The sequence below is a fragment of the Lipotes vexillifer genome, unplaced genomic scaffold (genome assembly GCF_000442215.2).
Source record: "Lipotes vexillifer unplaced genomic scaffold, Lipotes_vexillifer_v1.1 scaffold2019, whole genome shotgun sequence".
Lineage (NCBI taxonomy): Eukaryota > Metazoa > Chordata > Mammalia > Artiodactyla > Lipotidae > Lipotes > Lipotes vexillifer.
The window spans coordinates 134,526-149,338 of NW_006795869.1; the positions used below are offsets into that span (position 1 = coordinate 134,526).

The window sequence follows — 14,813 nt, forward strand, 5'->3', positions numbered from 1 at the left end:
CGCAGTGCCCACGTGGCTGTAAAGCCTGGACCCTCTCACACTCCAGACCAGGATATTATTATCTGAACCAAAAATCGCATAAGAGAGACTGTTATCTTTGCAGAAAATTTAGTGCCGGGCTTTCCAGGATAATATAGTTTTTATGTGTGCAATACCCATGGAGCACATGAAAAAATAAAGTGATAGCTACCATTTATTGAAAGCTATGTACCAAGAACAGAGCTTGGTCCAGGGCCAGCGCTAGACTGAAGTCGACTAGCTCTGGAGTTAGATTACCTAGTTCTAAATCCCAGGTCTACTACTTTCCATGTTTCTAATCTGGAAAAACTACTTATTGCTACAGTGTGCCTGAAGCTTAATAATAGTTAACCATTTACCATACACTTGTTCTATGCCAGACTCTATGCAAAAACACTCTGCACCTATTTTCTCACTGAATCCTCACAATGCCATGTGATAGATTCCACTAGTCTCACCATTTTAAAGATAGGAAATTTGGACATCGACAATTGAAGTGACTTGCCCAAGGACACATAATGAAGTGACAAAAAACTTAAAACCAGGTTGGTCTGACTGCCAAGCCCTATGTTTAACCAGGATTCCCTACTGACATAAACCAAACCTGAGTGAAAAGAGCAGGCATTCTCCAAAAGTGTGTTCTTTGCTCTACTAGCTTGATTCCTCCCTCAGTAATTTCATCTATTCTCAAGAATAGCTACCTCTGTCCCTTGCGTGAAAAGCCTGTGGTACCCAGTAAGTCCTCAAAGTCTGGACTTAATTATCTTTCCCACGACTGGCAAAAGATTTCAACTGCATGTTCCTGGAGGGCAGTCAGTGACTCACTCACTAGGGAGCCCAGTGCTCAGTCTAGGGTCTGTTATTTTACAAAGACTCTGCCAAGCTGGCTGGCTCCTAAATCTGACCTTCATCTCTTACCTTCCACTTTCTAATTGCCTGATGGACAGTTGCACAGAGTTGTCCAGCCCACACTTCGAAATCAATTTGTCCAAAACAGTTCAAAAGCTACTTACTTTCTATGCTAATGTTGAGAAACGACAGGATCAGAGCATGGAAGGAGTGATCCAGGTATTACTCTTCTTTCTTGTACCACTGTCTACATCTTCTATAGCATTTATCTTACTCCCTACTGGGGAAGAGTGCATGTTTGTGGCTACTACAATATCTACAATGAAGATAAGGAGCAACTGCTTGTGTCAGTCACCGTTTTATCTCAGTGTATCCTCACCAACCAGCATCACCAATCCCAACACCCAGGTTCAAAAACCTGAAGTCATTTCTACTCCCTCTCTTAAGCTAGTAATCTGCTCAGGTTTGTCTAACTCTTAACTAAAATGCTCTCTTAACTCCTTATATATGAGTAAGAGAATCCATGTAGAATACATATACACAGGTCCTAATGTAAGGTGAGTGCTGAATGAACGTTAACTACGATTTTTATTATACACATCATCACCCCATTTCCTCTCTCTTCATACACAGGCAGCTAGCAAGAATTAAGAATATTCCCGGAAAGGCAAAAGGTACAAAAAATACCAACTTGGTTTATTGAATAAAAAGGGTGGTGAAATGGACATAAAGCCAGAAGTCAGAACAGGACATTTTCACAACCTCCCCCATCTCAAAACTGCACTTCCCATCATATGGGTTAAGGTGTTAGGGAGCCAGAGCCCCCTAAAATCCCTTACTCTTCACCTGCACTGGAAACAAGGCCTGCATTAGGAGAACCCAGGAGGAAGTCAAAGGCAACCTTACTCCTGTCTACCCCCCCTCACCCCTAAAGTCTCTGGGTTAGAGGGAAGTAGGGAAGGAATAAGTGAGCCAGAAGGGCTGGGACTGGCCTCTAGGGCTCACCGCCCAAGATGTCCTAGAGATGGCTATCCTTGTCCCCATCCAATCCCTAATAGGTACCATTCTCAGACCTTGGGAGGGAGAAGAGAGGGGATAGTTGGTTCCAGAACAAGATGTGGTCTCCAAACCCTCCCCCAGCGTTGGTAAAAGCCCTGAGAGTAACCTGACCAGGGGTGGAAGAGCCACACCTTTTCCCTCCCACCCAACCAAGAGGTAAAAAGGAATATCTGGGGACACAGCAAGCCCAGCCACTCTTAAATCTCCACGTCGCTTTCCTTGTCATTGTCATGGTCTCCATCATAGAATTCATTGGGTGCCTCTGGCCTACAAAGCAAGGAAAGAGAGAAAGAGAGGTCAGGCTCCCACTCTCCAAGTTCCAATCTTCTCCCACACAGGTACCCTCTCTGGAGCCATTTCTCAGGCCCCCATTGTCAGGGAACCACTCCTTTCCTTCTGCTGGTAGAGACTGACTGCCATTCATTCATGCATTCATATAGTCAATAAACATTTACTGACAGACTACTCTGTGCCAGACACTGTCATAAGCCTTAGCAGTAGAGAATCATTCAGACAAAATTTCTGCCTATCCTCAAAAAACTCACCAAATAAATGAGACTGACAATAACTAACAAAGTAAAAACATAAATATGGTAATTTCAGATGGTGGAAAGCACTATGAATAAAATGAAATAAAGGGAAGTGACTGAGTGTGATGGGAGGAAACAGGTAAAATTTCAGATAGGATTATCAGGAAAGGCTGTTCTAACAAGGTAAGACCTGAAGTCTGAGAAGAAGCTGGACAGGCAAAGATATCAGGAAGACCATTCCAAGCTGCAAGAAAACCAAGTACAGAAGTTATAAGGTGGACAGAGACTGATGTATTCCAGCGAGAAAAGGAGGTCAAGATGGCTAGGGGAAGTGTGCACAGAGGAGGGTCATTAGAGATGAGACCAGGGACATAGGTAAGGGTCTTTTAAAGCATACACGGCCTTTTAAAGCCACCGTCAGAGATTTGGATTTTTTTCTAAGTGCAATGGAAAGGAGCGTTTTTAGCAGAGGAGTGATATACTATAAACCTGTAGTGAGCAAAGGGATGTGAAAGCAACGCAAGGTCCAATAAGTACTCAATACTGCTCTCTCTTTTTGGAAAACTATTCTCTGGGAGAATATGTATAACTGAATTATCCTGCCCACGGCTGATAACTGAGAAAGAAGGAAGAAAGTCATCAAAGAGAAGCCGGGGAGCAAAGTCAGGAAAGGCCCCTCTGCCTGGAAAGCAATGTCTCGGTTACCTCTAAGTGCACAACGGTTAAAGGTGAGGAGTCAGAGACTCGAGTTTGAATCTCAGCCCTGATATTTAACTAGCTGTGGGACTTTCAGAAAGTTATTTAGCCTCTCTGAGCCTTAGATTCCTCTTCTGGTAATTTAAGAATAGCGCCTCTTAGGGTTGTCTGATGGCAACAGACTGATGACAGGATGACATTGTATCATGTATGTTTGAACATAAAGCACTCAGTAACAGTCTGCTGCTTAGCAAACCCAAAAAAGTGGTAAAACTTATTACTACTCTGTAAATGATATGCAAGCTGGAGCTATAGGCATCAAAGAAAAGGAGCTCAGTGGGTGGTCTGATGGTAGGGCTTAGGACAGGAAGAGGCTTGAGGCTTCTGTCGGCTGTTGAGAGCAGGCTGTATAATGCAGAGACTAGGCCCAGATACCAGCCTGGAACTACAGATAAAAATGAAACAAACTTTGCCAAAAGGAAGAACTTAAAAACAGATTTTTAAGAAAATCAATTTCCAAAAGTCAAGCCCCAGAGACCTGGAGAAGTTGAGGAGATGAGGGGTCAAAAAGGATCCCTGAGGCCAGATGTTCAGATACTTCCTCAACCAAGAGAGAAAATAAGGGGTTACTCACGGAGGAGAAGGGTTGGAGTGGTCCCAAGGGTCTAAGCAGTAGAGCCCAGGTCCAGAGGAGAGATCTGAAAGCCTGAACTCTAAGAAAGAGAGAAGATTCTGGAAGGGACTGAGAAGCCCATCAGACTCTGCAGCAGAGCCATATCAAACATCTAACAGTGTATGGGAGCAGGACCAGGTGTCCTACAAGCGTCCAGCTGTGGTTATCCCCCAGTCACGTAAGGAAATCTGTTCTTTATTAAGTGCATCTGTTTCTGCACTTCTGGGTTCTGCTGTCTTTTCCCTTCATTTTTCAGAAAAGCCTGGTTTGGGGTTTTCTGTTTTGTTTTGTTTTGTTTTTTTGTGGTACGCGGGCCTCTCACTGTTGTGGCCTCTCCCGTTGCGGAGCACAGGCTCCAGACGCGCAGGCTCAGTGGCCATGGCTCATGGGCCCAGCCGCTCCGCGGCATGTGGGATCTTCCCAGACTGGGGTACGAACCCGTGTCCCCTGCATCAGCAGGCGGACTCCCAACCACTGTGCCACCAGGGAAGCCCTGGTTTGGGGTTTTTTAAAAAGTCTATTCTAGTCTTTTTTTTCCCCTAATTCAGTGCATCTGTAAATATTTTAATATGTATCTCAGAAAGGTAAAGACATAAAAACACACATACATACATAATACAACTGAGAAAATTAACAGAAGAAAGAAATCTAAGAGCCTTTCAAGAGCAGTACATGGGCAGTGACCTGTCCAGCTTAGAATCTGGAAGGAGTGAGTAAAATGCTGGCAAGAATATAAACTGTTACAGATTTTATGGAAGGCAATTTGGCAACAAATAAAAAAAATTTTAGTGCACACAGCCTTTGACCTAGCAACAACAATTCCAGGAATCTCACCCACTCAAACAAGCATGCAAAGATGTATATGGACGGGGATTCACTTCCATACTCTTTGTAATATGGATAAAAAGGGAAATAATGTAAATGCCCGTCAATGGCACTTGGTTAAATTATGCTACATCCACACGATGGAATATTATACAGCTAATAAAATAATGAAGCAGATTTTTATATATATTGGCATGGAAAGATACACTGTTATGTTAAAAAAAAAAGTTGGAAATTGTAGAACATGTATAGTGTAATCCAACTTGTATTAAAAAAAAAAGACTGCACAACTCTGAAAATGAGTGTATGTGTGCCCTTGTGTTTATATGTGAATGTCAAATAGTACAGCTGTAATCTACAGAAAAAATCTGAAAAGATAGAAATCAAACTATTAACATTGGATACTTTGTGAAATGGGTCTGGGATCGTGTAAAAGCAAACTGAACATATTTTGGTGCTGTTTAAAATTTTTACAACAAACATATGTTACTTACGTCATTAGAAGCAGAAAAGTGTGGGACTGCCACATACCAAAGGAGGTAAGCCAAGGACAATTAGGCTAATGCCGTCTAATGTACTTTTTCCCTCTTAACCTCCCCAAAAAGCTTGCGGGAATCCCTTGCTCTCAAGTCCCTGCCCCAGACCTGCTGTAGTTCTCCTCGGGACCCCTCTCCTCTGCGTCAGCCTCATCAGTCCTGTCATACGTTAGGAGGTCTGCCGGCACATCGTGAATCTGGACGCTAGGTGCATGGTTCAGCATCTTCAGGTTTTCAAAGATTGTCTGGCGGATCTGGTCCAGATACTGGTTGGGGATGAGGAATAGACAGTGAGCAGTGATTCCCAGGGCATCTATGCTTCTAACTGCCTTTTGCCCCTACTGTCCTAGTTTCAATCCCACCTTCCATCTTAGTTTGAGTCTCCCAGCTGTTAACTGTCCCTCCTCCCAACCCTGACTGCTTCTGCTTTAACCTGGGCTGCCTCCTAGCTGAGAACAGTGACAGTGATGGCTGAGAACTTTCTTTTCTTCCCTGGTTTCTCTGACTTCCCACATCCTGGACCTCTCCTGGGCTCCCCCGCCCTGGTGCTCAGCTTCTCTGAGCTGCTGACCTGGCGTGAGTTCTGATTCTCGATGCGGGTGCTGACATCTGGATGGAGCGTGAAGTCCGGGGCAAAGTACTCAAAGTATTCTTGGGGGAAAAGGAGATTAGGAGGAGACGTTATGGCTCAGATAGAGGCAGGCAGGTCCCAAGACTTGCCACTCCCTTTCCTTTCCATCCGAAACCCCTACATAATAGCTGCCCAACATTTTCCCTGACCTGGGTCCAGGGGTTTAGTCTGCAGAGCTCTGAGAAAGTCAAACTTTCCACCTGCTTTCAAACCAGGCCATTTTGGGGTCTTGTGAAAATGGCCTTCCTGTTCTGGGGGCATCATGGGGTGGTCCTTACCACTGTAGGGAAGCTCCTCACTAATGGCCTCTTCTACTAGCAGCGATGTCTCATACGTCCTGAAACAAACCAGCAGAGGGGGGCGGGCTGAACAAGTGGGCTAAAGGGCCCACCTGGCCATCTCTCAGGGAGCCCCTAGCTCACACTGGACAAGGGGGAGGAGGAAAAATGGGGGCGTGCTCACCAACAGCGGGCAACATTCCGGACAGTATAGCCACCACCACCTAGCACCAGCAGAGGGATATTGAAGCTCTTGACATATTCAACGCACTCCCTGTTAAAAGGAACCAGAGGAACAGGTGGCAGAAGTTACCAAAAGCCAGAGTATACGCTTCTAGATATTGCCTGGAAAGGTGCACAAGGAAACTAGAAAGTTTCTCTATCTTGATCTAGGCAGTGAAAATCACTGAGTTATATCCCTGAGATTTGCGCACTTTATTATGCACATGTTGTGTCTCAATAAAAACTTTAAAATAGGGTGCACTCCTACCTCTGTCCTGCTCAGCACCCACCCTGGCACCCGACCTGTTAATCAACTGTTCTCACCAAGGCACCAGCAAGTGCTGTCCGTTTAGCCAGCAAAATATAACTCAAATCATCTGCTTCTCTCCATCAACCACCTCCTCCAACTTAGCATCCTGCCTACACAACACCAATAGCTTCCTAACTGGTCTTCCCACTTCCACTCCTGTGTACCCCCCCGCCACCCCAAACCTTTCTCCATTCAGCACTCAGAGCAGTCACTTTAAAATATAAGCCGGATCATATCACTTCCGTGTTTAAAACCTGTCTAAAGTTTCCCAGCACATCTGAAATATAATCCAGACTCCTTACCAGGGTCTAAAGGCTCTGCACAACCCCACCACTGCCGACTTCTCAGACCTCACCTCAAACCACCTGCAGCCTGCTCTCCCTGTCCCTGTTGGTTTTACTTCATCTCCTCCACTATACCAGCTCTGCCCTGTCTCAGAGCCTCTGCATGGGTCCTTCTCACTGCTTGGGATAGACCTCCCTCTGCTCCTTTTATGGCTCGCTCCTTTTAGCCTCCAGGTCTCAGCTCAGAATTTTGGGAAATTCTTTCCAAATCGTGCTATCTAAAGTAGATTCTCCATTGTTACCCTGTGTCTTAGCTTTCTATCTTTTTCCTTCACAGAACTTATAACTATCTACCTGTCTTGTTTGCTTACTTATTTTTTGTTTGTTTCCTAGGCTAAACTGTAAACTCCATGGGAGCTTCTCCACTGCATCCCCATCTCCTAGTACAATGCCTGGAACATAATAGGTGCTTAACAAAAACCTACTGTGAATGAATGACCAACTGGGGAACACTGTTTAAGGTGACATTTCTGGTTCAAAGTACAACATGTAGCTATTTTTGAGCCCCAAAAGGAGGTGAGGTCCATTCCCCAACTACTCCCATTCCATGTACTGAGGCCCAAGGCCACGTGAAAACCTGGGGGAGTGGAAGGAGGGCAGGTCTCACCCATGTCCTCGAATGCTGAGGTTGAAGCAGCCCAATCGATCACAGCCCAGAGAGTCAGCTCCACACTGCAAAAAGCAAAACCCAAGGTGGCTACAGTGAGATAACTACTCAGAATGTCACGGATGTCCTTCAGTTCCCTTCTCCCACCAGCCTAGGGACTCTCCTCTTTCCTGCTCTCTTCCCTCAAGCCCAGTGCCTGAGGAGGCACTGACAGTATTACCTGGAGCACAATGCACGTGGGTTGGTAGAAGTCCACCACCTGGTTGATAACCGGCTGGAAAAGGTGCTTGTAACCTGGGAGAGGGCCAAAGATGGGCACCTGGCACCCCAAGGGGATGGGGAGACAGGGAACAAAAGGAAAAAGGGGGTTCAGAGAGCGTGGAGCCCAGGAACGGGTGGCAGAAGTTACCAAAAGCCAAAGTATACGCTTCTAGATATTGCCCCAGGAATGGGGCAACCCAAAGGGGCAACATTGGGTCTGAACTTCTAGGTGGGGTCTGATGAACTTCTGGAGTGACTGATGGAAGCTAATGACCCTTTTCCCAGAAAAATGCACATCCAATATGTTGCATACAATTTCCGGGGAATTCACGGTCCCTCTGAAGGCCATTCATCCTTAAGGACACCTGGCCCAACAGTAGACAACATCAGGCAGAAGAGGTTAACTCAAGGAGAGAGAGAAGGAGCCTAGTGAGCGGGGAGAAGACTTCAGTACATACTCTGGTCATCAATGCCATCCCGCAGGGGCACATTGAGGCAGTAGTAGCGGCCACTCTCTGCTCCAACTTCATACATGTCACCTGTAGGGAAGTGGGGGGTGGGAGTGGCAGCGGTACCCAGGAGGTATCCACAACCCAGCCGCTTCAACCCCAGCTGTACTCCGAGGGCCTCTCACTCCATCTACGTGCGCCCACCACTCACTCCCTCGAACCACTAAGTCCCTTGCAGCTTGCATTCATTCAACAGATACTTTTGGAGGGCCTACCGTGAGCCAAGCTGGGAGCTAGGCACTGGGGATACAGCAGTAAAGAGAACTAACGAAATGACTGAAATCCCACCAAGCTTATATTCTTGGGAGGTAGGCACGATAAGGTGGGAGGCAGCAAACAAGACAAAGCACCACAATAAATTCAAACAGCAGTGAGTGCTCTGAAAACAACAAGCAGAGTGATGTGACAGAGTAACGGGGTGATCAGGAAAGGTTCCTCCACAGAGGGGGCCGTCTGAGCTGAGGCCTGAGGCTGAGGAGGGGAAAGTCACGGTAAGAGCTGAAGAGTATGAAGGCGACAGACCCTCCTAGTCCCATACCTGTGCCAGGGAAGAAGTAGTTTCCATATTTGTGGAAGGACACTGTCATGACCCGGTCCGTGAGGTAGAAGGCTTCCTGAACCCCGTCACCATGGTGGATGTCAATATCAATGTAGAGCACCCGAGGGTGGTACCTGGGGTGAGGGCAAAGCCAGGGCCTGAGGCAGAGGTGAACCCCAGGAGGAAAACCCCCCAGCCCACTCCTCCCAAACACAAGGTCTGGAATTATGAAGAGTCTACTGTGGCCCAAGTCACCTGAAACCTAATACCACCAGTTCCCTAAGGGCAACCCTGGGGCTCCAGCCTGGAGGCAGGGACAGGAGAGGGATGTGCAGAGAAGGCTGAAATGTGAGCAGGCAGCGGGGAATCTGCAGCAGAGCACAGGAAGAGGCAGCCTGAGAAAAGCATCAAGAACTTGGGAAAAGCTAGTGTGGGGTGGAGGTCAGGGTCAGGGCCAGGGCAGTCTCAGACCTCCTCAGCCAAGAGCCTCTTAAGTCCCCCCATCTCCTCCCAGGCTACTTACTTGAGCAGCTCCAGGATGCCAATCACAATGTCATTGACATAGCAGAAGCCAGAAGCCTATGGTAAGAGAGTGGTCTTACAAAGAGAGGAACTACTCTTCCACCCAGCTGCCCCCTAGTGTCATCCTGACCTCCTACCCTACAGTAGCTGCTGTCTCCCCCACCTCCTCCTCACTCACCTCAAACTTCTTGGCATGGTGCAGACCACCAGCCCAGTTAATGGCAATATCACAGATCTGAAAGACAAACACCCAACTCACAGTCCTTCTGCCCACCGCCAAAGCTGGGAGCTCAGGATCAGGGTTAAGGCCTTGGATTCAGGGACCCACAGGAAGGGGGAAATAGGACTCGGGGCTATGGTCACCTTGTTGTTCAGCTGGGTTGCTCCTTGCAGAGATGCGCCTGTGTAACGGGAGCAGAACTCAAAGAGCCCGGGAAACACTGGGCTGCAGGAAGAGCAAGTTGGAGCCCTTTTACCTTTGTCCACTCCCTTCCTACACCTCTCTCCCTACCCCAAAGCCCTCTGATCTCCATGCTTCAATAACCCCCCTGCCCCTCCTACATACCTGAGTTATCTGCAAATTTATCTGACAAATATTTTAGACCAAACCATGTACCGAGCCTTGTGCGAGGCACTGGACGGGAAGTGGAGAAGCCCAGTGGTAGTATTCCCTAGCTGCACAAAGAGCATTTACAGGCCCCAGCTGTGGCCTGAGGGCTGACTCTGCCTTCCCAGATCTATAAAGTGAACTCAGAAATAGCAGCAGCAATAACACAAAAAACAAGAAACCTCCCAAGACAGCATGTAACTGAAAAACCCAGTGGGCAGGGCAGTGTGTGCAGGACAGACCACTGCGACTGGTGTGGTCAGGAAAGGCTTCACGGCAGGAAGCTTCATGGTGGTGTGAAGGCTGAGAAGGCCTTGGAGAGGCTCAATGGGGAACAAAGGGTATTCCGGGAAGATACCCTGTGCAGCAGGGGTGTGGGGATAAGGTTGGGAAGGGGCTCAGGGCCAGCCTGAGGAGTTGGCCTCTATCCTCCAGCCCAGGCTGCTTCTATTGGTAGGATCTTTCAGGGAAACGGATTAGTGTAGTGTTTACAAACCTAGGCTCTGGATCTGAATCCTGCCACCTCCACTGACCAGTTATGTGACTCAGGTTAAGTTACCAAAATCTCCTCAAATTTCACTTTATGTACTTATGCCTACCATCAGGAAAAGGACTTAGTACATCTCACGGGTGGTGTGAGAATTAGGTGGATATACCAGTAATCCTTGGCACAGCAGAATAAGTACTCAATAAACTGTAGCTGTTGTAGGAAACTATAGGATCAACAACCACATTTCTTCAAAAAATAAATTCAAAGGAGAGAAGGAAACATTATAGGTTAAAAGTCTTAAGAGACGTAGCAACCAAATATAATATGTGGACCTTGTTTAAATCTTAATTAAAGTAATTCAACTGCAAAAAGGAAAAAATTTGAGAGGACTGGAGAAATTTAAGTACTGATTGCATATTTGATGACATGAAGGAATTACTGTTAATTTTTCAGGTGTGATGATATTGTTCACTTTTTTTAAAGAGTATCATTTGGAGATATGTAGTAAAGTATTTATGGATAAAAGGGTGTGACGTCTGGAATTTGTTTGAAAATAATCTAACATGGGAGGATATAGACGAAGTAAGATGAGCCGTTTGCTCTAAGTGTTGTAGCTCAGTGATAGATACATGCGGGTTCACCGTACTTTCAGAAATGTTTGAAATTTTCCCTAACAAAAAGTTTAAAAATGAATTGTGTAGATGGCAGCTGTTGTGGTCACTATATTTTTGTGGATGTAGACTAGAATGGAAGCAAGGATCATGGCTTATCTTTATTGTCCACCTTCTTCCCACAGGGCCTAACTCTGAGTCTACTTCTCATGATATGAGTTCAACGTAAATGTGGTAGTGTCTAATCACTCTCTTGCTTTTTAAAACCCTTTGATGACTTCCCCCTACTCGAGAGGTTAAAAACCCCAATTCATAATAGGGTTGTTTACTTTTCAAAGGCCCTACCTATCTCTTTAGCCTCGATTCAGATCACTCTCAGATTCTGTGGGTGGTCTTTTTTCTGTTCCTCAAATAAGTCTCACTCTGTCCTACCACAGACCCTTAGCACATGTTGTCCCTACTGCCCAAGACATTCTTCCCCTCACCCTCCATCCTCCCAACTACCTTTCCTCTAATTACCTCCTACTTTCTTTAGATCTCAGCTCAATCTTTATTATTTCCTCTAGGAAGCCTCCACTGACCAGCCCCTGCCCAGGCTAGAGAATTCTCCCATGTATACACTCTCATAGTCTGTCAAATACGTCTCCTTCAGAGGCCTTAGCACAAGTGCAATATTAAAATTGTTTTGCTGTTGTTGATCATTGCGTCCCTAGCATTTAGCACAGGGCCTGGCCTAGAGCCAATGACCAATAAATATCTGTTGAATAAACAAGTGAGTAAATGATGATTCATTGACAAGTATCCCCCCTCCATCATATCTTCCCACTGCTGCCACAAGACCTCACTCAAGTACTCTCATTGAAATGCCTGGCAACAAGGTGTCTGGCATCAAAGTCCCAGTCCTCCCCTCACCAGTCATCGCCCACGTTGAAGGCATTAAGGCTCTTGGTGAAGCCTTGCATATTGGTGGGGCTGACTCTCTGCAGGAAGTCGATGTAGTCCTCAGAGTGGAAGCGGCACATGTCATGCTGGGAGGCCTGGTATGGCTTGAAGACCTCGGATGGAAACACAAGGTGAACCCAGGCAGGGTCAGTCCCATTCACTGGGCTGAGACTGCCCACACTGAGCCCAGACTTGGGGACTGTCCAAAACTACACACAGCAGTCCCCTCGCCCCCCAATCCTTGTTATTCTATGAGACAAATGTCAGTGAAGAGAGACTCTGATTAGCTTGGTGGTTTATTACGATCAAGCCCCCTAAAGACCACTGGGCTTGCCTTTTCCATCCCACCTCCAGCCCAGCCTTTCCTACCTTCTCAAACCTTAACCCCCTTCCACCTGCCCTGTTACTTGGATCTCCTATTCCTGATTCTCTTCATACTCATCTCCCCTGGGCTCTGATTCTGTCCACTCTCTCCTCTGAGTTCTTCTTAATTTTGGAATCAAATAATATGGGACACACGACAACCTTCTAATTAAAACCCAAGATGCCCAGGTGCTAATAAGCCAGAGATTTATTATCTTTTGAGTGGTTCACACACTTCTTTAGAAATTGGACAAGAGCAAAAAGTTTTTCTCTCTCCAGAAAATGCTCAAAGGCACATACTGGCAAACAATTTCAAGAGAGTCAGGGATTCATGCACTAACATCACCTCAGTCTTTTCTACGACCAATTAACTTGTCTGTGCCTCAGCACAAGCAGTGGACACTCATTCATACTGTTGACTAATTCCCCTTGCAATGCATCAGGGCCGAGCAATATGTTATAATCACATATCACTGCTATAAATTCCAGGCCAGGAACAGACAGCATGTGTATATCCAGGAGATGGAGGGATAGGTAGTAATTAAGTACAACTGTGGGGGGCGGGGGCGGGTGGTATTCTAGGTTGAAAAGGGAATACCCAGGACATCTCCTTCTGTCCTACACACACATACACATTTACACAGAGGGCTGCAAAGTCCTCCCTGGAGCTCTAGCTTGGAGGTGGAGAGAGGTGGCAGAGAAGGTATGGGAATGAGGGTAAACCTCACATCCAGATACAGCGATCCAGCCGCCTTCCCTTCTTTGAGGCCACAGAACTGCCCTAAGATGCTGGGGAGGGAAAAATTTTGTGTCTTCAAACCAGCCCCACTCCACCCTAACCCTAGGCCAAGAGTTGGTCCACTTGAGGTCAAAAGGTGGCCGACCTAAGGTGAAAAAGTATCTCTCATTAAGTCAGTGGATGCACCCACCAACACTCTGCATATGGGGGTGCTCCTGGCTCCTTCTACCCCCCTCCCACACTCTAGGGGTGGGTCGCTCTTGGTGCATTCAGTGCAGCTTACCCATCCCTAGGGCCGCAGCTCCTCCCCACCCTCAATCCCCAGCAGAAGCCGCGAGACTCACGATCATCTTCTTATAGAGACCGTAGTGCAGGACCAGACTATGGGTCAATGCCAAGCGATGGGGCTTCATAGGGTGACCAGCCCCTGGGGGTGAGAGAAGAGAGTTCGTCAGTATGCATCCCTAGAGTTGCAGCCCCGACCTCGAAACCTCCGCGTCCCGAAATTCCTCTCCTACAACCTTGTTCCCTCACCGTAGTGGAAGTTGCCCACGTCGGGGTCGTAGAAATAGGCCACAGTCTTTGCCATGGTGCCGGCGGGACCAGGCCCAGCGCCTCCGCCGCCAGCCTGGCCGCCTGCCCCACCCCCGGTCTTGCGTGCTGCGTAAGCACGCAGCCTGCCTCTGCGGAACAGGGAGACCCAAGCCGGCCTCCCTTAGACCACGCCCAGGCCACGCCCCCTGCGGAGTTCCGCCCTCGCCTTGCTACGCCCTTCTAGGTTCTGGGGCGTGAGCGTCTGGCTTTGGCCGGAGGACTGTAGCGTCGGTAATAGTATGATAGGGCCATTTCCTTCCGGGCGGGGGTCAAATCCTCGGGAAGCCGAGCCATCCCGTCCAGCTACCTCTCCAAAACGGGGCGCAGGCCATGTCACCTCTCTAGGAGGCTCCGGAGAACCGGCCACGCTGTTCCTTTCGGGTGCAGAAAGCCGGCTCCCCCCGGCCCGCTGGGAAGATTCCCTGCTACACATCCGGCCGGGGCATCTGAGGGCAGGAGCCAAAACAGCCGTGCCCGATAGACCAGTAGAGAGCACTCTCGCCTGACTGCCTGTCCTCCTCACCGGACCCAGACTCGGCACCGCACACTCCCCCGACGCGGGGTCGGGGAAGGGGGGGAGCGGCGCAGTCACGCGCGCATCACATTTGCGCTCACAAGCGCGCAAGGCTCTCGCTCTCCGCCCGGCACACCTGCGCTCCGCCCCCTGGTCCCGGGCCGGCGACGGTCGAAGGCTTTTGGGAACCCAGGGCGGCGGCGGCGGCGGCGGCGTCCCCTTTCTCCTTCCCTTCCCAGGGCTGGCGTTGTCCGGAGCCTCTCCCCGGTCCCCACCAGCCTGCATCCCTCTCCATCCTTCCCTCCCCCCGCCTGCCGCGGCACGGGTATCTGCGGCCGCAGCCCGGAGCCCTTGAGGCGGCGAAGGGGGGAGGGGAAGAAAGCAAGGGATGAGCGCCGGGAGGGCGTCGGGGGCCCTGAGCCGGACTAGGACGCCCCTGGAACCGGAACCCGAGCCGGAGCCGGAGCCAGAGCTAAACCACCGGTACCGGTGGGCCAGGTGGTCAGGATGGGAAGAACAGAAAGGCGGGAGGGGGTGTGTGCGCG

The 14,813-nt window shown here is 48.5% G+C and overlaps 1 protein-coding gene across 1 annotated transcript; it reads right to left on the reverse strand.

Moving 5' to 3' along the window:
• Positions 1–1,537: 1,537 nt before the first annotated feature.
• Positions 1,538–13,794, reverse strand: HDAC3 (histone deacetylase 3). The gene is made up of 15 exons (XM_007467937.1): positions 13,695–13,794; positions 13,505–13,587; positions 12,029–12,171; positions 9,772–9,853; positions 9,587–9,643; positions 9,410–9,465; positions 8,887–9,020; positions 8,298–8,378; positions 7,799–7,872; positions 7,579–7,643; positions 6,280–6,369; positions 6,096–6,154; positions 5,758–5,837; positions 5,295–5,452; positions 1,538–2,193 (listed from the first exon to the last, which is right to left on the reverse strand). The coding sequence occupies exons 1-15, from the start codon at positions 13,747–13,749 to the stop codon at positions 2,124–2,126; spliced, it is 1,287 nt and encodes a 428-aa protein (XP_007467999.1). The 5' UTR covers positions 13,750–13,794; the 3' UTR covers positions 1,538–2,123.
• Positions 13,795–14,813: the final 1,019 nt, after the last annotated feature.

Excerpts from the sequence above, each read along its gene's own strand:
- HDAC3 (XM_007467937.1), bottom strand. The coding sequence starts at position 13,749 with ATGGCAAAGACTGTGGCCTATTTCTACGACCCCGACGTGGGCAACTTC. Across the intron at positions 9,644-9,771 it reads CAACCCAGCTGAACAACAAG|ATCTGTGATATTGCCATTAA; the intron begins GTGACCATAGCC and ends TTTGTCTTTCAG. Across the intron at positions 7,644-7,798 it reads CCACGTGCATTGTGCTCCAG|TGTGGAGCTGACTCTCTGGG; the intron begins GTAATACTGTCA and ends TGCTTTTTGCAG.